The 25,880-nt window shown below is 42.5% G+C and overlaps 1 protein-coding gene across 1 annotated transcript; it reads right to left on the reverse strand.

Annotated features, from left to right (window-relative positions):
- Positions 1 to 1,616: 1,616 nt before the first annotated feature.
- Positions 1,617 to 25,557, reverse strand: LOC143769578 (ovostatin-like). Its single transcript, XM_077258261.1, has 36 exons — positions 25,416 to 25,557; positions 18,704 to 18,887; positions 17,784 to 17,940; positions 16,546 to 16,598; positions 16,198 to 16,218; positions 15,628 to 15,796; positions 15,169 to 15,253; positions 14,962 to 15,088; positions 14,038 to 14,149; positions 13,797 to 13,912; positions 13,244 to 13,402; positions 12,926 to 13,156; positions 12,284 to 12,341; positions 11,604 to 11,746; positions 11,157 to 11,306; positions 10,863 to 11,030; positions 10,659 to 10,755; positions 10,435 to 10,567; positions 9,987 to 10,218; positions 9,778 to 9,901; positions 9,575 to 9,693; positions 9,100 to 9,151; positions 8,385 to 8,468; positions 8,085 to 8,261; positions 7,900 to 7,978; positions 6,201 to 6,354; positions 5,936 to 6,013; positions 5,199 to 5,361; positions 4,885 to 5,105; positions 4,590 to 4,805; positions 3,888 to 4,012; positions 3,444 to 3,534; positions 3,066 to 3,137; positions 2,845 to 2,950; positions 2,600 to 2,650; positions 1,617 to 1,773 (listed from the first exon to the last, which is right to left on the reverse strand). The coding sequence occupies exons 1-36, from the start codon at positions 25,478 to 25,480 to the stop codon at positions 1,769 to 1,771; spliced, it is 4,377 nt and encodes a 1,458-aa protein (XP_077114376.1). The 5' UTR covers positions 25,481 to 25,557; the 3' UTR covers positions 1,617 to 1,768.
- Between the last annotated feature and the right edge of the window lie 323 nt (positions 25,558 to 25,880).

Here is a 25,880-nt window from a genome sequence, read left to right on the forward strand (position 1 = left end):
CATCTCGAGGGTTCCCCGTCAAGGACAGGAAACCAACTGATGTGGAAAGAGGAGCCGCCCCTTTTATCTTGAAGGTTTCCTGTCCTTGATGGGTGGATCCCCTCTCGTGGTGCCGTCATGTATGATGGAAAAAAAAAAAAAAAAAGCTTCCAGACTTTATATGTTGTTAATAGTAACTGCCTTTACTAGCTTTGTGGTTTGCTTTCCAGTCTGATTACAGTATGAGCAAAGATCCCTTTCCTAATTTAGATGCCATAATTGTCTTTCCTCCACATGTAACAGACTCAGACCATCACATGGTAACAGGGGAATCCCCCGGTGGGCCCCTGTGTAGATCTGGGCCCCTGACCCACTGTATAGGCAGTACTTGGCATAATTCACTGTACAAAAAAAAAACGCAGCATCTCATCATTCATTAACCACGCTACCCAGTTTATTATGTAGATATACAGGTAAGATTGTGAACAAAGGTAGTATAATATTTGCATGCAGGTGAAAAATTGCCCCCCCCAAAGTCAGTTCCTGGTGGACCCTTGTCACCCCAGTCCGACACGAATTGCAGCAGTGTACAATGCCGACTTGTGACACGCCTTTCTCCAGTTTAAATTTTTTTGCATTAAAGATTTTGCAACAATGGATGGAAATCTAGAAAAATCCACTCCCTGTAAAAATGTAGAGAGGTATAAAAAAAAAAAAAAAAAAAAAGTCCTATCGACCTTGAAAGCAAGGGTTGCCCTTTGTGTACTGGGCTACAGACTGTTTCAAAACCCCAAAGCACAGTTTATGCAAATAGATTCTGGCTTGGCTTCTAGCCCAAGTCATGTGGCAAGGCTTGTTAAGGTAGATTGACTTAGGATTGCAGTTTCCTAGGGTTCCTGTGTTCTTCCTTGCATACTTATAATTCCCAGAGGCACATGCATGGCCTACAAGCCTCCTTACTCTTGCGTGAAAGAAATACACTTTTGCAGCTTTACACATGTATCTGCACTGGCATAAGGAATGGTGCACCAGGAATTATCAGATAACCGATTGATGATCCCCAAAATTGGAGGAGGACCCCTCACTAGTAAGGCTGGACATAGTATAAAACTTGATGCATGCTTGCGTTTCACACCCTACTTCTCAGGACTAATGGCTCACCACAAGGCTATGCAATTAGTTCAGTTGTCAAGAGTAACACCTATATCAGATCTCCCATCAGGTGCTCAGGATAAGAAGGCACCAAGGCCAGAATTTGGGCGCTAAGAATAATGGAGGGGGTGGTGGAAGCTTAGGCTACTTTCCCATGAGCTTTTGATGTTCTGCACCCAGTTAGTAAGAGAAGCAGAGTCAAAAATTCACAAGATCATGGGAACGCAGCCTAAAGAATTTTTAGCTAGGTGTTGACTTAAATGAGGCAATTGAGCAGAACATGCAATCTGCGTATGTGCAGCCTCAGCAACAACTGCACAGTATTTCACCTAGCAGTTGAAGTTTTGTAGAAGCTCAAGAGTCACAGGCTGGAGACTATGTATTACGTGGTAAATGACCACTAGACAACTCAAGGAAAACTAAACCTAGTATGGTTCTCGTTAGCAGTTTTGTTTTATTAACTCACAAAAAAACCATTAAACATGCAGATTTAGAAATTGAAACGTTTAATAGCTTCACAACATACATTTTATCATCTTCCATTTTGATGATGTTTCCCACCCTCTCCTCCCCCAGAAAAGTTGAGAGATTGTAGAAATTAAGCCAACACTGCGTCTTTCTTCCAAGCATTGTCATCTTAACCTACAAAATAAATAAAAAAAAATTGTTATAGTTTAAACCACCACATGCCAGAATATTAGACTGGGGTTTATTGGATCCTACAGAAGAGAATTCTAAGCTGTCACTTATTTTACACACCAGGACTTCTTAAAATGATCTAAAACGAATGACCCATTTTTCCCCCCGCTAGATTTTAGTGGCAGAAATATTTTGCTTTAAAGTCACAGCCAATAAGTGTTAAATTAATCATGATGTTGAAGCCTGAACCCAAAGACTTTCTTTTACTATGGAGGGTCACCTTGACCCAGAACATTGCAAGTGAGGATTCCTCCATCATACCTCCTTTAAGAAGCCATGCTTTTGTAAAGGAAAAGTGTTTCCTGGTACTAAAAAGCTGAATCCTTAAGATTAGAGATCCTCCTACTAGAATGTGTCAGAAATTGTCATACTTTGACTAAAAGCTGATTTTTTTCTCTACATGAGGGATCAACCAAAACATGATCCTATTAAGAGTCTCGCAATGACTAAAATTTTAAACAACTGGATCAGAAATCAATATTTAAACGTTTTTCCAAATAAGACATCCCTAGACCACAAGCCATTATATGCATGTGAAACTAGTCTATTTCAACCTCAAATGCAAGTACAGAACCAAGACTAACAGCATCCCCGAGGTTGTCCATCCAGGCCACTGGCCCCTCAGAAGAATGCATCCATATTCTTCTCAAACACAGCCATTCAGCATAGGTTCAAGGAGGAGAGGTCGATCACCAACGATCAGATCGTTGTTGGGGCATAGCAAATTGATTTATGAAGATTGACCCATTAGGTCAAAATTTCTCCTTACCTTTCTTAGGCTCTGCACAACTTAACTCATAAGATGCATATCCATTCTCCTCTGAAAAAAAAAAAAAAGTTACAAACTTGATGGTAGAGTTTATGACCACACGACCAAGTGTTGGGCAACTACAGTAATGTCTATCGTAAATATTCTCAATGAAACGTCAAGGGTTTACAGCCTCATGTATCAGCCCATTTACCTCTGCTACATCTGTATAAAGTCTTAAAATGTACAAGAAAAAAAAAAGTTACCTTCTTCGTAATATCTATACACAATTGCAGAGCTGCTCTTCACGTTCAGGACACGCTGGCCCATCAAGGCGTTCACGTTGAATTCAACAGGCACATCCTTGTGAACCTAAGAGAAAAATGGGGATCGGTTAAGAACAATCGACTATTGATTAGCATTAAAAATTATATTCCTAGGATAGGCTCTTAGGACAAATCTAGAGAAGAACATTCGGCTCACTTACAGTTTCAATGTACATTATGACATCTCCTTTAGGGCTCAGTTCAAATTTAGAAATAGTTTTATCTTCCACCAACTGTAAGAAAATGACAATTTATATACAATGAATAGTCACAGGGGAGGCAAGTATTGGTTAACCTCAGGCATGATCCACTCACATTACAATATACTATACTAGGCTTGCACTATTCTGAGTAGTGAACTCCTTGCACTATTCTGAGTAGTGAACTCCTTGCACTACAGACTTTACAGTAGACAACCATAGAGCCACAAAAATTAAGGCATTCTAGCACTGTTTTTTGGTGTAGCACAATGTATATATGTTAAAGACAGTTTTTAAATTTATTTTTCAATACAATTAAGTGAAAAACAAAACACCAACCTTGTTAAGAGATGAGTAGTCGGCGCTGTAGCCGGATAACATTCTTGCCTTCACAATTGCCATGTTGGATTCATTGTGCGCACCATTATAACTGAAAATAAAAAAAAAAAAAACATTCTAAACCTCTTGATCCCAGGAGTTGTGCGATATTTGTCCCATTTACTTGCAATTTTCATTTTGTTCCACACCAGTATGGGTAGATGGCATAATTGGTGGGTTCACATAAGTTTTGCAGAGTTTTTAAATTATGGACGATGGCAGGTGTTACATAGATTATATATTTGATATTTGTCAAGTTACACTTTAAGCTTCCAGAAATATCTAAAACGTTCTAAAGTAAGGCAAATATGGCAAAAGGCAACAACTCCATTAACGTTTGGACTGTTGTGATTTAGGACCCAGCATATCCATATGACATTTTTAGCTCCAAAGCGGTTAATGTACCTGAGCTTGATGTTGAGATTATAGCTGTAAGCCACTCCATTGACACAGTTCTCTGAAGAGGCCAATATGGACAGTGAGAAAGCAGAGTTTTCTTTGGGCACAGGGATGTTATAACCAACTGTAGTCTGCAAAAAAAAAAATAGAAATAAAATTATACGGTTTCCCTTAATCATGTTTTGCAATAGGAGGAGGTTGGGGTGGAATGTTGTGGTAGCTGCTCCATAGTTCAAAGTGGCAATAAAAGACTCAAGTCCATGCGTTATGCAGACCGGCTATTGATTTCTATGTTGACTGTGTAAAGCTTTGTGGAAACACTTGAAATGGCCTTGCAGCGAAACTCAGCTACCTGTGTGCACTTCTGGTAAAGGGATAGGGTGGAGGCCAATTGATAAGTACAGGATATGGGTAGTGGGGGAAAACTTAGCCAGGTCACATTTGGAGAGGAGGCATATCCTGGGTCTCTTATGCACTAAGGCAAGATCTGTAGCAGACTCCTTGTACTGTACCTCCCAAAAAGTCCACGTTTGGGTGGGGTTTGCGCAAGTCATGCCCTTTAGTGGTTTGTCCCAGCAAATTCAGGACTGTTGGCAAGGATGTAGTTAGGGTGCTGGTGTCTTCAGGAGAATCATACCCAGTTTTGTACACCTTGTTGCACCCCTGCCTCAGATACTAAATGGTTTCACCAAAGCCAAGACCAGTCACCTGTATCATGCTCCAGCCATTCCCACTGACATCAATGACATAGTTTCCATTAGTTTCTGGCAGGGCCTCTCTGTGAACCACTAGTCTGTTGTCCTTATTCAGATCAAATGTGGCCACGTCACCGTTGTCCTTTCGAACTACTACAGTTTGCTGAGAATTGGGAGTGTATAGTAGCTTAGCAAAGGCAGCCAGAGCCTGAATGGCCACAACTGTGTCCTACAAAACAGAACAAAATGGTTAATCTCAAGTCAATGAGAGCCTGAGAACTTGGTGGAGTCATAACTCTCATAGTTACCCAGGTAGAGACAAATCCACCGTGTGAGTTTTGCTGGCGAGCAAGCCACATGGAGACCTGGGCCATCTTTGTAAGGCTTTCTTGAGTTACAGCAGGGTCAGCTGCCATGCTTAGCAAAATGTACGAGGTAATCTCCAACTCTGCCGAGCGATATGGAGGCAAGAAGAATGGAACAGCTTTTCTTGCGGGGGCGTCTTCACGTTCCCAGTGAATTGTGCCGGCTGCATTTACAATTAAGGTAAAGATTAAAAAAGTTAAAAGTACAGGATGGATAAGTGTAACAAGACATTTCTACAACGCTTGAGAAGTGTTACCTTCATCTTTGGCCTTGCTCATCAGACTCTGAAGCAAGGGTTGGCTATATTCTGGGAGCTTGGCCAGTGTGAAGGCGTAGAGCATGATGGCTTGATCGTAGATTTTCTGCTCGCTCTTGGATGCGTTTTTCAGACATTCCAAAGCACCAGTCAGCAGAGTATTCTAGAGATTAAGTGATGGAAGAACTAGTTAGCATTTTTTTTTTATACCACCTCAGATTTCAGCGTTTTAGGGGAAAAAAAAAAAAAAAAATTGTATATTTTTTGAAAAACAGAGTTTTGATCTGTAACTAGTTGGATCAGAAACAGGCAAGTCTCATCAATACACATTTATCAGACTTGCCCGTTTCTCATCCAACCAGTTACACATCAAAATGATCAATTTTTTCAAAACAGAACATCTGATTGACACCTGAGGTACAAGTTTAATTAGTTTTATGCCATTACAGTCAGTTCACTTCAATTAATATCAGATTAATTATGTGAAAATTTAGTTTTACTGGAAAATCTGGGAACCAAAGTCAAAAGAGCATTCCCATCATATCAGCCACGAACAATCAATTTTGACGACTGAGCCAAGCATGAAAGTGTCGGCATCAGCGGCTCCTATGACCGTTTATAGGTCTAGCTCCTGCTTTGTCAGGGGACACCTAGGTTGAATTTTGTTACTCAGTGTTGAAGGCCCCTTAATTGCCAAACCTCTTGGCAGAATTACATATTTTTCACACTTTACATACCCCCAAGCTGTAGTCGGATTCCAAAAGTGCAATGGCAAGATAAGCTGTATAGTAAAGATCACGATCTGTTTCAGATTCCTGAAAAAGAGAAAAAATTATGTTCTGTACTTTTTTTAAACTGGTAACCTCCCGCAATTAACATCGAATGACTCGTGCCTTCATGGGGGTTCCTGTATAAACAGCATATGTTTCACGGGAGACTGATTTTTACCAACGGTAGTAGGACAAAATAAAGATTTGTCAGGAAGGGTTTAAAGATCCTCACCTGGACTGTGAAGAGTCTTCCCTGGGACTTAAAGCAGCCATTATCCAGTCTTTGGGCGTTTTCCAGCCAGATTAAGGTTTGCTGTTGACGGCCCTCATCGATGTAGATGTATTTTTTGGCTTTCTCAAATGTCTTAAAGCTGTAAGCAGTCAGCCTGTGGATTACATAGCAAGTTGTAAGGCCGGGGATCATGTCTTCATCTGAGATAATTGGGCAGATTATGCAAATAACATGCTGATCAATGTAATCAGGTTTTCTTGAATTTGGAGAAGGTTAGATTAACCCCTTCACCCCTAGGCAGTTATCAATCCCCCTTCTCCCAAGAGCCATAGCTTATTTTTCCATTAATATGACTGCACGAGGGCTTTTTATGTAGGACGAGCTGTACTTCTGAATGACACCATATAGTGTGCTGAAAATAAAAAATCCAAGTGGGTTAAAGTTGCCATTCCACCAACACAGATGATATACATCATCTATCTACGGGTCACTTCCGTCTGTCTGTCACGGATATTCATTGGTCGCGGCCTCTGTCTGTCATGGAAATCCAAGTCGCTGATTGGTCGTGGTTGTTTTGCCGCAACCAATCAGCGACGGGCACAGTCTGGTGGAAAAATGGCCGCTCCTTCCTCCCCACAGTCAGTGCCCGCTCCGTACTCACCTCCAGTCAGCGCTCACAGGGTTAATAGCAGCGTTAACTTAGTGCGTTACACCGCGGTCAACGCTGCCAAGTTAACGCTGCTATTAACCCTGTGACCAAATTTTTACTATTCAGCTCCAGTCTGAAGAGTGCATTGTGGTCTTGCGAGATGATGACGTAGCGGTCTTGCGAGACCGCACGTCATAATCTCGCAAGACCACAATGCATGGAGCGGTCACCGGGGCATCGCGTGGAGCATCGGTAACTGGCCGCTTAGATCCGGGAGCCAACGGAGGGCGAGTATGTAACCATTTTTTAATTTTTATCTTAACATTAGATCTTTTTACTATTCATGCTGCATAGGCAGCATGAATAGTAAAAATTTGGTCACACAGGGTTAATAGCAGCGTTAACTGAGTGCGTTACACCGCGGTCAACGCTGCCATTAACCCTGTGTGAGCGCTGACTGGAGGTGAGTACGGAGCGGGCACTGACTGCGGGAGGAAGGAGCGGCCATTTTTCCGCCTGACTGTGCCCGTTGCTGATTGGTCGTGGCTGTTTTGCCACGACAATCAGCGACTTGGATTTCCATGACAGAGGCCGCGACCAATGAATATCTGTGACAGACAGAAGTGACCCTTAGACAATTATATAGTAGATTCATAGCCATTGGTCGTGAAGGTTAATATAGGAGGTGTTTGGCCCACAGCCCTAAACACTGGTCTGAGCGCAAGCCGATGTTTTGTCGTCTGCACTTAGGAAAGTAGCTTGGCAATGTGTGCTCAGCAAATATGAACAGTCTCCTTAAAAGGGAATCTGATCAGGCTTGTGCTCCCTAAAAAGGAGAGCAGTTTAATTTAGAGACAGACCCTGATTTCAGTGAAGTGTCACTTACAAGGATGCTTGCTGTAATTTTATAAAAATCAGCAGGATATTAAACACTTAAAGAGAGGGGGAGAAAGCAAGGAAAACAAAAATAAAATTAGATAGATATCTCCATCTTGGAATTACCCTTTAATATTAAAGTGGATGTTCATTAACAGCAACAATGTTACTTACATAGAGTTAACGTTTTCTATGGAGTTCTGAAATAGTCGGTAAGCTCCACCAGAAGCAAAAGAAAGTTGGCGGTAGTATCCTAAAAAATAAACAGACATATTAGTAAACTTAGAATATCTATAACAAGCCATTTTATGAGAAACCATTTATTTTTCCCCCTCATTGTATAAAGCAATGACACTCACCTTCGGTCATGTAAGCTTTTGCTTTTTGGTAAATTTCTTCGGTTAGTTGTCCAGTGTTATTCAGATAATCCAATACCGGTGGAATAGGGGCCATTCGAGCGAGATTCTGTTCTCCACAACCATAAGGTTTCTGGACCAAATCCTGAAGGCTTCTTAACGAGACTCCAAAAAGATCACCTGTAGGGAAGATTGTGAGCATTGTGTGTATTCATAGATGGAAGCTTCAGAACCAAATCCATTCCTTGGAAGACAGTCAGGATCTTGAGAAGTAATGCAATTAGTAGGAAAAGAAATACTTACCCACAGCAGTCACATAAGCTTTGGCAGAGTCAGGAACCACGTTCTCCGGAAGAGCGATACGGATAGGCAGCTCGACATTGTTGTCTATAAAAAAAATAAATTAATTAAAAAAAGTAATGAAGATGTGTGCAAAAAAGTAGACTTTTCTTAATATGTCCTACAGTAGGACCTGGGAAGAGTGTGGCTCTGTAGGCCAAATCTGGCTGCTCTAGTCCAGCCTGTGAATGGAAAGGTTTTAAACACTGGTCCACAACATGCAGCTGCTCCCCCTGCATCCCAATATCACTGCCATCTGCATCCTCAGAAAACAAATAGCGGTAAATACAATGGTGGAGGAGGGAGCTGCCTGCTCCTTCTGCCACCATTCAACATGTACGACAGACGTGATGACGCCACTACATGTCTGCTACATGAAGAGTCAGCGCACACTGCAAAGTCCGGAGTGTTTTCAGGCATGTCAGTATACAGGAGGGCCATGTGGAGGATCATACTGTTTTCTGGAGAGCCATGTGGGGGCACGAAGTATACAGGAGGGTGTCCGCAGACTTATTCTGCTCTGTATTGCACATAATATATGCCAATATTGAGCAAAGTTAGTTTTGGCCCTACAGAACATTCATTCATGGGCTCATGTGGCCCCACAACACCAGCCCCTGAGGAAAATTGCCCACCTCTGCTCTATGGTAGTTTGGAGGAGGTGTGGGAAGTCACTTACTATTCACAAAGACTAGATTGCTTGAAGTGTGTTCCTGATAGATTCCTTCAGGCTGGAAAGCAGAAGATGGAAAATGTGCTCTTATTACAAGGCTAATTAACCTAATCAAAAGACAACCTGCAGTGCATTTCCGCAATGGTCAAACAAATCAATTTTTACAGGACACTTGTCTAGCTGCCAAATTTATCAGTTGCCATCAGTCAGAGCTCCTACTGCTTGCGACATCCTTTCAAATAAGCCACCACAACAATGCACGAGTGCCTACAACATAATGATGGCTTACTAAGAGGAGGCACCATGTAAGAGGTTCTTAATGATCTGCTTTGGCAGCGATGGACAACCGATGTGGGCACTTGACCAGAGTGCTGCAGTTTATTTTTTGCTCGACTCCAAATAAACCCCATTCACTTTTTTGTATCATAGCTTTGGACTATTACCCCATGACATAATGGTCTTAAGCTATCAAATATCTCACCTCCACAATCACAGTTTGTACAACCAGGTCCTTGCGGGGAGATTGGCCAGGGTCATTTGGTCCATCACAAGTGTCGCTAATTTGAGTCGTTGCAGCAGACACAGTAAAACTGAGCTCACCTGTAGAGAGGAATAAGCCAGGAATACATAATTAGCTACAGAAATGTATGCATGTTGGCACATGTACATGAACATGATGCTTACCGATAGTATTGGCTTGTACTTCCCAGGTGTAGGAGGCTCTACCATCGGTACAAATGCAGGCACCCTGCTGGCCGTCCTTCAGTTCAGCATTAAATGCATTGGTGTTTTCTAGAGTCACTTGGACCTAAAGTGGCAGCAATGTAAATCTCCAATGTTATTATGTTTTCTAAGGGTTAGTGTGGAAAAGCAAAAACAACGAATTCTCTTACTTTTACACATTTTTCCAAATAATTGCGTACAACTCCGATGAGGACCAAGGTTTCTCCTCGAATAAAAGAATATGGTAAAGAGAGTTCCATGAAGAATGGAAGGAAAGTGGTATAGTTAGCGGAGTATTTAGTCATTCCAAATCCAGTTTCTTCAGAGGTACAGAAAGCTGTTCCTTGCCATTTTGTGATTGTGTCGGGTACAGTCTCCGATAGAGTGGCATGGCCTTCAGTGCTAAGAAAAAATAAAAAAAAATTAAAAAAAAAAAAAATGTACATTTCTTCCTACAGGGACCATTGTTGGCACAAACTGAATTAGACAGTTAAGGATTCCTGAATAGAACCAGCCAAGTACTGCAAGAAAGTGCCCAATATAGCATTTAAAAAAATAAAAAAATTCCAGCAAGTGTTACCAGCTAGTTACGCAATTATAATATAGAGATATACTTACTCGAGAGGAACAATAACCCACATGAAGGTTTCACGAAAGTTTGTTCTAACAGATTCAATTGATGCAGCTCTACCTGCACCTCCTGGACTTGCATCTAAACTGGCAAATTTAGCATTGACCCCACCACCAGCCACTGTGACAAGAGAAGGTTGTCAGTGTAAAAATTACACAAGAATTAAGGGGGTTAAAAAAAAAATTATATATATAATATCCAAGACACGTACTTTCTTTGGCCAGTGGAACAATGCGCTGTGGAGGATTGTTATCACAAACTTCAGGTTTTCTTAGTTTGAGACTTGTGCCAATGACCAGACCAAGTGACTAGAAGTTGAAGAAAAAAAAAAAAATAAAATAATCAAACTATCTACATCCACGAGAGCCATCCCAAAGTTATGCTAATAAGTCTCTGCAGAAAAGGAATTACTAACCTTAAATTTACCGTAGGTATCACCTTCTGATGAGAAGCTCACAGGCAGATAGGATCTTCCGTTGATGAAGAATAGCTTGTCTGGGTCCTCACAAGGGGGTGCTGGGTCTTCAACATCAAATCCAGCCACATTGTAGCCATAGTAGTAGTACCTACGAGAGTTGTAGACCTAAAATTGAAACAAAAAGATTAGCCATGGTTCAAAACCACCATTCCTGCACAGGTAGAACCCATAAAATAGTAATTTTGGTTAAAAAAGTGGCTAACATTTAAAGATAGGTTGCCCACAACTTACTCTGTCAGCTGAAAACTGCTCATAGGGATTAAGAATTAAGAGGCTGGAATCGATCACACGTAGGGCACAAAATGAATTTGGATCTGCAGAAAGCTGTACATTAACTGTGGATGCAGGAGGGCCTCCTTCTGTTGAGAAAGTCATAGAAACCTAAAAAGAAAAAAAAAAAAAAAGTTGCATAAAGGATGATAGTAAAATAGACCAGAAGAGGCAAGGTCAAAACCTAGGTCTTCACATCCAAGGAGGCCAAAAGGCTCCTCTTGGACATATGACTGGTGAGATTTCACTATTGCTGATTTTTTGGCCAAGGACATATGACTTAGTCAACCCTCTACAAATTGGCTTCTGCTGTAGGTGCCCACTTGTACGTAGTTCAGTATGTGACTACACCAGTGATTGGTCCATTCTAGACTAGTCACACTACCAAGTTATTACAAAGCCATCTACCTGATTTTTGAAGCATTTTTCAATGTCAAGACTGATTGAATCAGCAATCATTTCATTATGCAAAATGCTGTATACAATCAAATCAGCATTGGGGGCCATGTCAGGAGACACCATGACATCCAACGAGAAGGAACCATTTCTTTCTGCAAAGGAGAAGAGTTAAATTATTTCTAATTTCTATAATGCACTATGGAGACATTGGAATGTGCAGTATTGGCACGAATTGTCACAGATAAAGTATGTATCTGAATAGAAATAAGCCAGTTTACCCCTTTCAGCCCCACATGGCTAAAGTTCATAGGAAGCCAATTAATGCATTGGCAAAAGTGTTTTTTGTGTGGAGTGAGAAACATGAATCCACAAAACCATATCAAAATATTAAGTATGACAAATCTATTGTCTTATACCAGATCAGAGAACTGAGCCCACAGAAGTTAGGGGGCCAGTATTGCCTTAATCTCTGGAGGGCATGTCCGGTCTCCTCCACAAACAGCCCATTAATTTGAATGGCCATTGTGTGATGCCCACTTTGGTGGCATTGCAGAGAAATAGGACACAAAGTTACAGCTGGCTACTCTGCTTTATGTCAAGATGCCATCTCAACAAATATGGATTGTCAAGAGGGGAACAGGGGTTACATTTTTCCCTAAAGTTGCAGTATAATATTATACACAACTCACCACTGCTCAGATCAACGTCCTTCTGACCACTCTGGACGATGACCGACTTGGACAGCACCTAAAAAGGGCAAAAAGTATAAAATACAGATTTATTCACCATTTACAACCTCAAGGATGGAAGCGAAATACCTTGTGAAAGCCGTTCGTTTGCTCAGTAATGTACAAAACTAGATATTAAGCTGGAGCCCATGTTACAACGTCAACATGGAGCAGATGTTGTGTCCCATTCCTACAGACCACAAACAAAAGCTCTTAAAGGCCAGGTCTCAGACTAGACTGGTTTGCTGCCATTAGGGGTATACTATAGTGTGAACATAGCATTGCTATTAGGGAACCACATACTTCGGTACCATATGGCAGCACATGAAGTGCCTATGGCTCCCTAGTATGTGGTTGCATTAGGTTCTGCTGTACACAGGGCTTTACGACTGCTTGCAAAAAAATAATGTTAGCCCTACAGTATGCATTGGAGACATTTTAGGTCTTCATGTCCAGATCCCTTTCCTCCCATCAAAGTGTTGAAATGTTGGTGTAGGTGGTGGTAGAGTTAGTTTAGCATGTGACTAGAGATGAGTAATGGAGTTATTCTTTGGTCAAGAGTAGAAACGAGCAATCATGTAAATCTATTACATAGACACTCACCAGATAATAGACGGTGGCAGTGTTCACTCCAGCTCCAGTTCCTTCCGGGCTTACGATGTAGGATACATCAATACTGTGGCTCTGTCTGCAGGGAAGTTCACCTTTAGGACGGGTCATTTGTAGGAAGCTACCAGAATAGGAGTAAAACCGGTAGACCGTGTATTCAACGTAGGGGTATTCCCTGTCTGACCACTCTGAAAAGTAGCACTGATCAGGGTTTTGGTAACTGACCTATGAGGCAAAGGAAACATGTTACTAAATTCCAATGGAGAGAAAATATAAAATCCCACATCCCGGCCTCATTTTTCGTTTACTCACCCTGACAGTAAAGTTTGCTTCAACCATTTTGGAGGTATCTATCCCATAGACAACTCTGCCATCAGAGTCAGTGATGGCCTTTGCGGGTTCACCGTTCTCAACCTGGATCTCAATTTCTTGACCTGCCATTGGCTGATCACCCTCATCTACTAGCTGGGCCTAATGAAAAAAATAAAAACAGGATTCCCTTATGCAATAATCAAAGTATATTTAATGCCTTGGTCATGTGGCTAGATTGTAGTCAATGAACGGAGAAGTAAATGTTGGCAAGTTTGGATGTCGACCAACTACCAATTGTAAGGCCTCAGGAAAAAACGGCTTTAAGAGAACAAGTGTAGAGCAAGTCACTGAGCACGATGGATTTATACACAATTATATGGACCAATAGACCTCCATATAACTCACTATTAATATAAATGCACACTTCTATAAACAATTTAATATTTCTCATTACCATGTACCTTGGGTCTAGACATCAATTTTGGGATAGTCTATGAACGATGCTCATTGCCATAAGACTGTCTTTTTGGCTGCCAGTCATACAGATACTCACCACAACAGGGTAGTGTATGCCTCTCTTATAATACTGGTTCATGGATTCATAGTCCAAGCGGATACTAGCTGGTTGACTCGTAACCCAAATGTAACGAGATTCTGTGGCTTGAATTCCTAAACATATGAGAAGTTGGTATCGTTCATCGGAAGTGTCCACCAAGTGTGTGTTTTTCCCCCCCCACACCATCCTCCCAGTCTATACCACCAGTTGTAGATATTCCATCTTGTTAGCTGGTTACCTGTTCCTGCTTCAGTAAGAGTGACTTCCAAGTTGAAGGACCGTCCGCTTGTTGACTTCATTACTGATGAGTACAGGTCAATCACACCACTGTATGAGCCATCTGGACCAAGCTGCAGTGGAAATTAATGGATATTTAGGGCCCAGGCTTTGATTTCCCCCCCCCCCCCCCTAAGAGAAAAATCAGTTTCTTCTGTCAGATTCTACATGGAGAAATTAGAATGATCTCTGCATTCCATCAGTCCATGACAAGTCAGACTGCACACTTCTCTGAAAGCGGTGGGATTTCAGACCAGTTGCCTTGCACAGACCATTTTAAACCTAGGAAGGCATTTAAAATGCCTAGAACAAACCAAAAAGTGGCAGCTAGCAGGTGGGGCAGCTATAAGAGCTGCCCTTGTGCCCCAGAGCTTAGTGGGTCCCATATACAAGAACTTCCTATTAGCGCCCCCATCCATCAGCGGTCTTTGTTGGAGATTGAGCATTTTGGTCCATGAGCTTTAAGCAATGCAACTGATAACTAATGTCAGTCAGCTGCTGGTAAAGCAAGATGGTATTGAATGCAGCCCAGGTGCACATTTGGGTACAAATTTCACACAAGCAAAATTTGGATATATTTCAGCACCTGCTTTGGTGACAAAATCCCAATCAGCATCAGAGTTAAGTCGAGACTGTTATTGGCCCCATCCACTTATCTTTTAGCAGTTTGTGGGTGTCTCAGTAGAGATAGACACCATAATGATCAATTAATTGCAGCAGATTGCTGTGCCTTCAATAGTGTGCTCCATGAGCTGCAACATCACCCACAGCCTATGGTCTAGGGTGGTGCAGTGTCAGAAAGCAGCCATTTTTCTAATCCTGAGTGGACACCATAAGGGGGTTTCTTTACGGTGAGGCAACTCTCCCCCACTTAACTATGACTCACCTCTCCGATCATGTTGGAACAAGTTTCACCTTTCTCACCGAAACAGTTTTGTCGTCTGCCATCATATTGTGGTTGCGTACAATAACGAACAGTGACAGAGCCGGCCACGGGCTCTCCATAGGTGTAACTAGAGAAAAAGCAATTTCATTAGTAAGATAAAGGGAGCAAAATCCGCACACCTAAATAAGTACCAAGAGCTTTACATACATGGCAGAAACGTTGAATGTCACAGTCTTCTCCACCACCGATACGGTTCGTGGTGAAACCACGTCAACCTTGAATCTGGGCAACACTGGAAGACAGAATAAAAGATGGAACCTGCGAGCTGCAACAAAGTTGGCAATATATTCATAAAGTTGGCCAAACCAGGTCATTTTATTAGCAGCAACCATCAATGTGGTACAACCTTCTTAAGGTCAAAAGGAAAGGTGAATTTGGGATGGGAAAGAAGTTGATTGTTCATGTGTTTTTTTTTTGTTTAGGAATGAAGCCATCAGCTGGATGAGGATAGATTGAGTAATTTCCTACCTTATTACCCAGTTAGGCCATCCACAAATCTCCACCCTGTCGCACACTCTAAGGACTTGGCTTTCCAACACCCAAAATTACAATATATGTCATTATAGACCATGTAAAAGCTTGGGACCATCAAAAAAATTAAGTTACCATATTGCTCCACTGTGATCCACTGACTTAAAGGATAGTCAGATTCTCTTTCGGCTGTTATTACATAGGAACCCAGAGGGGCATCAGAAATCAGGTTGAATTCCAAGGAAAGCACTCCATGGTTTAACTGTGGAAGCAGCCACTGGACAATCTTGGTTCTTGAGGGATCCTGTAATTGACATCCAAACATTCTCAATAATTGCTAGTCATCTGAAGATCACACCCTGGTGAATCCAGAAGCACACGAATATGACTGCCATAGTGAGGACAGTTTTCTTTTAACTATAGAGTATACCATTTGCAACCAGGAATGGATGTGTGAATGTGCCTTGGGGGGTGCCAGGACCTTTATGGTCAGCAAATCAAGCAAGACAATATGGGCAAGAACCTAAGCACCCATGAAGAAAGGATACATGGCACCTCTGTCTAGTGGCCGGAAAGAGGAGGAGATCTCCACTATGTGTATAAACAGTCCAAACAACAAGAGTTTGTTAGGAGCTGAGGTGCTTGAGCCGTACTCCCCATCACTAAAGAAGACACACACACACACACACACACACACACCCTTACCTGCAGGTAGACTGATGAGAACTGGAGGGAAAAATTAAAAAAAAAGGCACATTAGGTAAAGCACAAAAATAAGGGATGAAAAAGGAATAGAGCATTGTTTATTGAGATGGCTTTGATTAATCCAACCTTTAGCCAGAACACTTTAGAAAGTGACTGCATATTCTATGACCCCATGCGATACATTTTATATAACAATGGACCCAATAGGGTTTTGCTTGTTTTTTTAGTTTCCATTGGTCAGGTGCCATAAACTTCACCCAAAATGGCCTGTACGGCAGCATATGTTGGTCAGTTGGCTCCATGCATTATGTACTACCATATTTATGGTTTCATCGTGCAGTCACTCACCTTCTGATTCACCGGCTTAAGCTGAGCATCTAGACAGATCAAGCGGAATAGCACTGCAATGAAATGGAAGCCATTATTAAGAATGTCAAATTTAATGCCTACATTAATGGCAGCGCAACAAGCGTCACCATGAGCTGATGTGGCCAAACTAAAAATTTACACAATTTTGTGAGTCAGATAACTGCTAGAATTCAGCAGTGAAATTTTCTTGGCAGCAATCCCCCCCCCCCCCCCCCCCCAAGTATTAGTCTTCATATGGATGGATTTCAGCCCCATTACAAGCATTGATGGACTACACAGGGTGAATCATTTCTCACAGGGATGATTTTGCCATCAGACTCAATTCAGTTGGCCAACAAGTGACAGATCACTGGCAAGTTTACAAGAGCTGACATGTCAGGACCCAACATCACTGTGGTGGTCTCTGAAATACTCAAGGGGTGGGCAAGAGACCAAATAAAATGGCTTATCCAAAGCAAAACTGTTTTCATCTAATGTTTCTAGTTTTATTAGATCAGCCCTTTCCATGAGAAGTTGAGGTGTCCATTTGCTAGGATCCAGAAAATGTCACTAATCTAGTGACGGCTTCAGCAGTGTTGGGCCACACATCAGTGTTTCCCTTGAGGAAGCTTTGTTCTGTACCTGTTACAAGCATAGTTTAATCTCCTTTTGAGTGTATTAATCTCTCCCTTTATTAGAATACCTGATCTATACCACATTCTGGTCTCATCAGCTAGATGCCCATTCATCCAATAGGAATTAGCTTGTACATCCATCTACTCATTATGAGCTGGATTACCACCCGCACCAATCTGCTGATTCAAAATGGATGAGTTCAAAGAAAAACCTATTCCCTACAGAATCCCTGTTTTGCCAATTGGTGGAGAGTCCATTCCGCCAAATCTGAACCAATCCCATGTTGCAGTGCAATGTTCTTTACCATTACCTCTTTACCATTAACCAAGATAATCTTTGGCAATAGAGGGCCATCACCTCAAATGGAAGTATTAATTGGTGCTCTAATCTATTGTTGTATGTCCACCAGACCAAGAATTCTTAGCCACTTTATTTTGGGAGGGTCTTCGATGGCACACCCTCTTATTAGTCTTAAAGCTAGATGTTTAAACCCATACCCACTTTTTCAATATAAAAAGGATACCGCCCCCAAAAATAATAAACTCATTGGGACATTTTAGAGACACTAAATATCTAGTGACATATCCACCAATGCTGCTCACCCTTTTGGCCAGGTTTGTATGTAGGTTTGTCCATCTGAAACATGCAGCTCGTTTTAGCAGGGTTAATTACCACCGATTTCCGTTCCCTTAGGTCAGTCTTTGTCCCGATGGCTGAAAAAATGATTGCCACAGGAACAGCATTGAGGACAGTGGGAACCTGAGACAAGGAACAAGACCTTTGATTTAGTTTCATTTCACAAGGCAATGTACACAATTAGAGCTTTGCATCCAGCTAGACTTGTAATCCAGAAACAATAGGCTTACATACTGTGCCATCATGCATGTGAGCCAAGTCAATAATTGCGTTTGTTTAGCAGATTAACATTATGAAATGCCATGTCCAATGACAATTTCTGACTACAATAATTTAGTCACGTCATCAATATATACCGACACAAGGGTTTGGAGGCGTTAAATCTTCAAGACCTTGACATATACACGGTGCCAAAATAGAATTAAACAGTGTAGGATAGAAAGGTCTAGTGCAATAGGAGCCAAACCTTGAACTTTTGAGGAATAATAAAATCATGTTATATTCAAGGGTTGTCCATAAGAAAGGTCACCAATGCATTTCTGGTGTGTACAGCAACCTTACTTCTGGTGTGTTACAAAGGCTGTGAAGGCTCCATCTGGTGACATTATGGACAACCCTTGAATGTAATGATTTTATAAAATTGGCCAAGAGTTTATTTCCCTTCGAGCTGGACCTCCTCATTGTATCTGTCCATAGCAGTGGTATTGTTGCAAGTTCCGGAAGATAGAAGAGGAAGCCAGCTCATCAAAATGGCCTATTGATAAACAGCACCACATTTGTCTATGGCCATGTTTAGAAATGCAGCTCAACTTTTTAAAGTCATTATGGGCTGAAATTTAATTGAAACTCCAAGAATAAGGAGTTGGCAGTGGAGTAAAAGTCTTACCTTAAAGTCACCGCACTGGAAATAATTAGCAGAGGAAACGTCTTCTTGAATGATCGTGGTATTCCTTCCATTGTATTCCAATACAGCAGACACATCCATGCGTTCTTGACTCCCCACAATGTTTATGCAGGCTCTTCCAGTATCTCCACTGACCAGCAGTGCAGGCGTGCTGAGAACATATTGGCTAAAATGGAAAAAAAAAAAAAATTAAATATATACACACAATGTATATTTCTTCATTACCACCTTCCCCTTAAAATCCAACATTCATTGGTGCACATATTGAAGTTCGTTGATCATTGCCTAGTGTACAGGCATCCCAACAATGTAGCAGAAACATGACCTGTCCTTACTAGCCAGTCTCCAATTTTGCCCCAAGCCTCTTGTTTGTTTATGATCACACAAGGATTGTCAAGAACAAGATTTTTCTCCTCAATATTAAGTAGGTGTAATCTTTTGGGAATTGTATAGTCCACAACAGAACATAATAGAGAACACATAATCCAGACTGCTGACCTGATGTCATTGGTTTTACAATGGTGAGTAAATGTACAATTTAGTCTGAAGTTTACCATTAATCCTCCAAGTACATTCCAGCCTATTCGTAATTGCCTGTCAGTATTAGACTAAATCATGGATGCAGAAGTGCTTGTTCGGGAGGGGTGTTGGTCCTAAACCTCCAATGTACCTGCATCCAAGTGACAGTTTGCATGGTGTATGAAATATCACATACATTTCATTTGGCTTTTTGTATGTTATACATTTAATTGTACACCTGCTCTTGAAGTGTGCAGAGAAGCAGGCCCATGTTCCAGGTGCTAAGGTGCACCAAGAGAAAGAACACAACCGACAAACTGGGAAAACTTTGCAGAGGGATCTTCTCTGCCAGAGCAAATTAGTGGAGGAACTCTTGGTTCCAATGGGCCAGAAGAGACTGCATAATTAAGGCCATTTATAACAGTCGTGGGGACATTTGTCAAGCTCCCAAAGCTGACCCTCATGGGACCACCACCCACCTTTCCATTAATGCCCATATTCGAGTGGTGCTTCCTTCATCTTGGACATGGTGTCCACAGAAATCCAAGGCAGTTGACACCCAATTCATAATCCTGTACTTATCTATATTATGTCTTCAAGATCCAGCGTGACCTGACCCATCAAGGGATTGTAGTCAGGTCAGGACTTTTGTCTGGAATTTGGAAGATGCAGCTGAGAGTCATAAATTAGGCAGCAGAAATGGTGTATGCTGAAGATGAGCTAGCCCAGAGGGATCAGAAGGTCATGCTGACTTTCTGGCCAGAAGCCCAAGGCATCTGGACAAAGAAACCCAGACACTGGGAACAAATTTATCAAGACTTGGAATTCTCACACCAGTCTTGAAGAATTGTGAGCTGGAGTAAGATGTGCAAAGCTCATGAAGTGCCCCATTAATGAAGCAGGAACATCTTTTAGTTGCCATGTGCAGATTTTAAAAGTTGATGTAGCTGACTGGGACTGGTCTAAAAATGTCAGTAGTCAATGTTCGTTCAGCAAAAAGTTTGATATTTCAGTAATTTTCTGCTTCATGAGCTTGTGCCTTAGTAAACAAGACCATTGCGAGGAACCCTCCTCCTACAAGCCAAGACGGCACAAGTGGTGCCAGGTGCAGTTATGAAAGAGCTGTTAACACATCTAGTTGTGAAATGGTCAAGCAAAACTGAAATTTCTCAATCTTGAATAATCCAGCTGAGATTCTTAAAGACATAGCTCATAAGAATGGGCTTGAATTGTGTCGACCACCTATGTTTAGGATTCAGGAACCTCCCTGGTTGTACAAGTTTCTACACAACCACAGGCTGTCAGGAAAGAATTTCTTAAAGGAAAAAAGCCAGACATTCATAGGGAGGAGCTGCAGAATCCTAGGAAAGTGGTTGGTGCAGCCCCACAAGAGATACCAAGACAGTGTAGGCTGTGGGAGTAGAGGGTCAGACACTGTTTTGATGAGTCCATAGCCATTTGCTGGGTAGTCACCCTCTTAAGTTACAGGCGCCAAACTCATTAAGTGGTGTGTGCTTCTTCATGCATATGGCATAGCATGAGCTATGCCAGTCTTAATGAATCTTTGAATTGAAAACTTCAAGTTTTTCTCCACCCCCCCCCCCCCCAAAAAAAAAAAAAAAAAAAAAAAGTATATATATATATATATATATATATATATATATATATATATATATATATATATATATATATATATATATATATATATATATATATATATATATATATATATATATATATATATATCCACACATGGGGCTGCAAGGATGGGCAGCAGGAATCAGAATCCATGCCTCTGACCCTTGCCATCTTATATCAGCTTTAAATTGCTGATGCTTTAGCATGGCTGTCTAAACTGTCCAAGACAACCAATCACAGAACAGCTCTCATTTTACCAGAGCAGTTTCAGAACTGAAAGCAGAACTGTGATTGGTTGCTATGGGCAACAACTAGTTCCTCTAAATGAGGCCTACTGTATTAGCTATTGCAGATCAACCTCAATTTTTGTTATGCAACCAAATATCAGTACTAAAAATTACAGGTCAATGAGTGGTGCTAGGAGCATATATAAGAGTCTGAGGGTCCCTAGACTCCCCATTGCCGAAGTCAAAATTAAACAATCTATTGGGCTCAGACAGCCCCCCTGTGTAACCATAGAGGTCATGGCAGCTGTTCACTATAGCATTTAAGGGGTTAAACCCTGGTCCCAGCAGATACTGGGCATCTGCTTGATATGGAGCAACCTCAGCTTGTAAGCCCCCTCCATACAAGTGCTCCCAGTGTGAGGGGGAAACATTTGCCGCCAGGTCTCCCCAGATTATGGACCACAGAAGTTGCAGCCGGCAGCCATTGGCAGTGATGCTGCTCTTTTCGGGTCACGTTCACAATTTCACATCAGTATTTGTAAGCCAACCTGAATGTGTCCTTAAGGCAATTGTGGGAGTGGGGAGAGAAAAAAAAATATATAAATATATTTTTTTTTTATCTGTAAAAACCCTCATAATCAAGTCAAGTTACCACTCAGCATGTTGTAAAAGACATCTTTATGAACAGGGTAATGGCTTATAAAAAGTGCTGAAAGTAATTATACCATTAGAACCGTAATCTCGCCTCCTGTTTACGAGTCCGTGCCACTGAAGAGCCCAAAACTCCCATTGTGGTGATCGTGCTCCTGGCTGGATCAGACATGGCTTCCTGCATTTATACCCCTAGTGATTTGGGCTCTGATCGTCTCCTGTGCACAGACTAGGAGTCACATCAGATGATTCGGGGATTCTGCACCCTATAATTCATAGGAGGACAGACCTGCAGAACAGGAACACTGGGTGGAGGAGGGTGTGAACGGGCACGACACTGGGCTGGGACCAGAATAGTCATCTGCTACTAGGACGACTAATGTTCCTGGTTTTAAACAAATTGCAGAGCCATGGCCGGGCTGAACATGACGGGGATGTAGCAACTGTCCAAATATGTAAAAAAAAAAAAAAAGGGATTTCACAGGTCTAGGGAGTGGCAAACTGACATGTGCCCAAACAGTAACTAAAAGTCAGTATTTTGCAACTTCTATTATTTCAGCAGTATTAACTTGACACTATATGGCGGTCTTATGTGACCCGCCCTTCAGCTTAATGTACTTTTTTTAGCTTTAGGCCAAGGCTCAATAGTCATGCACAAGATTGATCATCATAATATGGGCAGATAAATTACATGGAAAATGCCCATTGCCAGTGACCCTCGATGGGAGTGTTCAGTCTTCCCTTACATATACAGTATGCAGATACGCAACCAGCAGGTAGAGGCCAAAAGGACAGTTTTGGCGTCTGTCAGAATACATTATTAATTAGATCTTAGACCTATTGAGACTGGTGTACTTATTGTGAAACTAAGCATCAGAAGGGCTGTATAATCCCAATCAAAGTGTACATTTTACGAGAGCCAAAATGCTCAGTATTTCAAGGTTATAAAGCCATTAAGATATGCTTTTTCAAAGCAAGTACACAAGTATCATCAGGTCTAAGCTATGTAATGTATGGAGTTTAGATTGTGAAATCTAGTGACAGGTCGTTTAACACCTAAATCTTGATGAATAGGAGAGTTTGATGACGGCACAGGATTTAGAGCTTAATATAATAGTGGCTTTACAAACCTTCTTCCTTTTTTGTTGAGCAGAGCAAGAACATCCTCTTTAGTAAAGAGGAATAAAAATCGATGAACAAGGCCCCATTCACATGTCAGGGAACTTTTGTGCAAGTGTGAACAGCAGACCAATTTTGATCAGGGTGCATTATCCAATTTTCTAATGTAAGGCCCATTCAGACCCTATAGATTAATGCATATTTTCTTGTACAGTTACCTGCATCTCATCGATTTGCCTTATTGTTACATGCACATGTTTTTTAGGCTTGGTTCCCACAGACTTTCCAATGCATAGTCTCACTAACAAACCGCTAGGTTTCACAGGATGAGATTTTAGAAATCACATGGTGTCAAAATATCCATAGCACAACTTGACACGCAGCGTCTCTATCCAGACCGCAGCATGTCAATTCTACTGTGCGGATTCACCGCGTCCAATACATTGTACAGGTGAAGTTTCTCTGGCAGAGACTGGCATCTCTAAGAGAAGTTCCACCTGTACAGTGTATAGGACGCGGTGAATCTGCACGTTCAGTGAACACATGCGGATTCAATAGACGGCAGTGCTTTGGATGCAGCAAACTGTTGTGTCCAAAGTGCTGCTATTTCTATATCGTGGGCACCCGACCTCAGAGTTTGAGCCAAGGGTCAGTGCTTGGATTCTCTTGCATGAGGAGGAGACGGAAAAAGCAATTTCTCCATTTGCGGTAGTTGGACTGCATTCAGATGACATCAGAGTGCAGCTAAATGTTACACACTCCTATAGGTTTACATGGGTGTGTGCGATCAGAGTCTCAGATGCACTCGCAGCATGCTGAATAGGCAGGAGAAAGATTCCTGATCTGCACGGCCCCATAGTATAATGTTGGGCTGAGCGCTACCTGATAAAACAGAACTCTGTCGTGCTATACGGTAGTGTGAGCGAGTCCTACATGTGAGGTTACCGGGCAGGAAGATTTAAAGGGAACCTGTCACCACGTTTTTGGAAGATGGGATAAAAATAGCGTTAAATAGGGGCAGAGGTGGGCATTACATTAGTGTGTTTGTTATGCGTTTATTACCCACCTAAGTTGCCGAAATACCTTTGCAAAGTCTCCGTTTTCGCCTGTCAATCAGGCTGGTCTGGTCAAAAGGGCATCTTGTCTTCCCCCAGATTTTGCATAGTTTTCCGTTGGTGGCGTAGTGGTGTGCGCATGCCCAAGGTCCCGAATCCTCTGCCAGGGGATTTAAAAAAGCGCGCTGTTCGTGATTTCATTGGTGATCGGTGGGCGCGGCCATCTTCCTTTGGCCGCGCGTGCGCAGAAGCGGCGCTCTGCTGGCCGCGGCTTCAGGAAAATGGCTGCGGGATGCTGCGCGTGCGCAGATGGATATCGCGGCGGCCATTTTCCTGAAGCCGCGGCCAGCAGAGCGCCGCTTCTGCGCACACGCGGCCAAAGGAAGATGGCCGCGCCCACCGATCACCAATGAAATAACGAACAGCGCGCTCTTTTAAATCCCCTGGCAGAGGATTCGGGACCTTGGGCATGCGCACACCACTACGCCACCAACGGAAAACTACGCAAAATCTGGGGGAAGACAACGCCCTTTTGACCAGACCAGCCTGATTGACAGGCGAAAATGGAGACTTTGCAAAGGTATTTCGGCAACTTAGGTGGGTAATAAACGCATAACAAACACACTAATGTAACGCCCACCTCTGCCCCTATTTAACGCTATTTTTATCCCATCTTCCAAAAACGTGGTGACAGGTTCCCTTTAATGGATCCAAAAGAGTTTTTTTGTGAGCTGAGCCACAGAATAGTGCGACCCCCGTCACTACAGCAGCCACAGAATAGTGCGACCCCCGTCACTACGGCAGCCACAGAATAGTGCGACCCCCGTCACTACGGCAGCCACAGAATAGTGCGACCCCCGTCACTACGGCAGCCACAGAATAGTGCGACCCCCGTCACTACGGCAGCCACAGAATAGTGCGACCCCCGTCACTACGGCAGCCACAGAATAGTGCGACCCCCGTCACTACGGCAGCCACAGAATAGTGCCTGGGGTCATGTAAAGTGATTTCCTCATTTCTGATGTACGGTTGTAGCCCATCTATGCACCAGACGTTTCAGGTGAATAGAGAGATTGATATAGATATATATCTTTCTTGCTGGGAATTAGTCTCATGCACATCCATTAATCTAAGCTCTACTTTGCTCACCAGACCCCCTACATCACCTGGTGTGAAGCCCCCGCAGCACTCACCCCAGACTCCTCCACAAGCTGTAGAGTCCACAGACCTGACCCTTTAACAATCTCTAAAAGTTGTGATAATGTTTCATAGCAGCGGCCATCAGAATAGGATATGCATCTGTGCACCGCTACATCTTAATAAGTGGGACTATTGCTCCCAGGTGGAGACTGTCACCTAGGCACCTGAACTACACCCCCCATCCTCCGCCAGCAGCTCACTGGTTAATGCAATAGGAGCTGTAAACAGTCAGACATAGAGGAGCTTCTGCAGCAATGTCTATAGAAGCCTGATCTAGGAACTTACGGGTCAGCTGTGGCCCCGATCAGCAGCAGGCTCAGGAGAGCAGCACACAGCAGCAACCGCCCCATAGTGCAGACAGCTGCCAGGCTCCCGCTGCTCGCCCTTTATAGGCTGACACATAGGCAGGAGCGCCCTCATTTGCATTATTTCCTCATCATAAGTAGTTCAGATAGGAAGCAGAGGAGGAGGAAGGGAGGAGTGCGGGCAGAAATCCAGGGGGCTCAGTTCCCTACTGAAGGAGATAGACAGTGAGGGTCCGTGCCCACGATCCGGATCTGCTGCGGGTAGGACGCTGCGTACTTGTGCATTGTCAAACCCGCAGCGTCCAGATGTTACAGCATAGTGGATGAAATCCCATGCCCACTGTGCGTCCACAGACGCCTTCGGATCACCCACGGAGACGGACATGTTATGCGTCTTTCCAGACTGCAGCATGTCAATTTATCTTCAGGAGATGCTTGTCTCCAC

This window comes from Ranitomeya variabilis, chromosome 4, assembly GCF_051348905.1.
Source record: "Ranitomeya variabilis isolate aRanVar5 chromosome 4, aRanVar5.hap1, whole genome shotgun sequence".
In the NCBI taxonomy this organism is placed as follows: Eukaryota; Metazoa; Chordata; class Amphibia; order Anura; family Dendrobatidae; genus Ranitomeya; species Ranitomeya variabilis.

What these genes read in the sequence shown, in the direction of transcription:
- LOC143769578 (XM_077258261.1), bottom strand. Translation starts at nt 25,480, where the DNA reads ATGGGGCGGTTGCTGCTGTGTGCTGCTCTCCTGAGCCTGCTGCTGATC. An exon ending in GATCACAGTGGAGCAATATG is followed by an intron (nt 15,254 to 15,627) that starts GTAACTTAATTT and finishes TCTGTCTTCCAG; the next exon opens with TGTTGCCCAGATTCAAGGTT. An exon ending in GGACGTTGATCTGAGCAGTG is followed by an intron (nt 11,747 to 12,283) that starts GTGAGTTGTGTA and finishes TCTCCTTTGCAG; the next exon opens with AAAGAAATGGTTCCTTCTCG.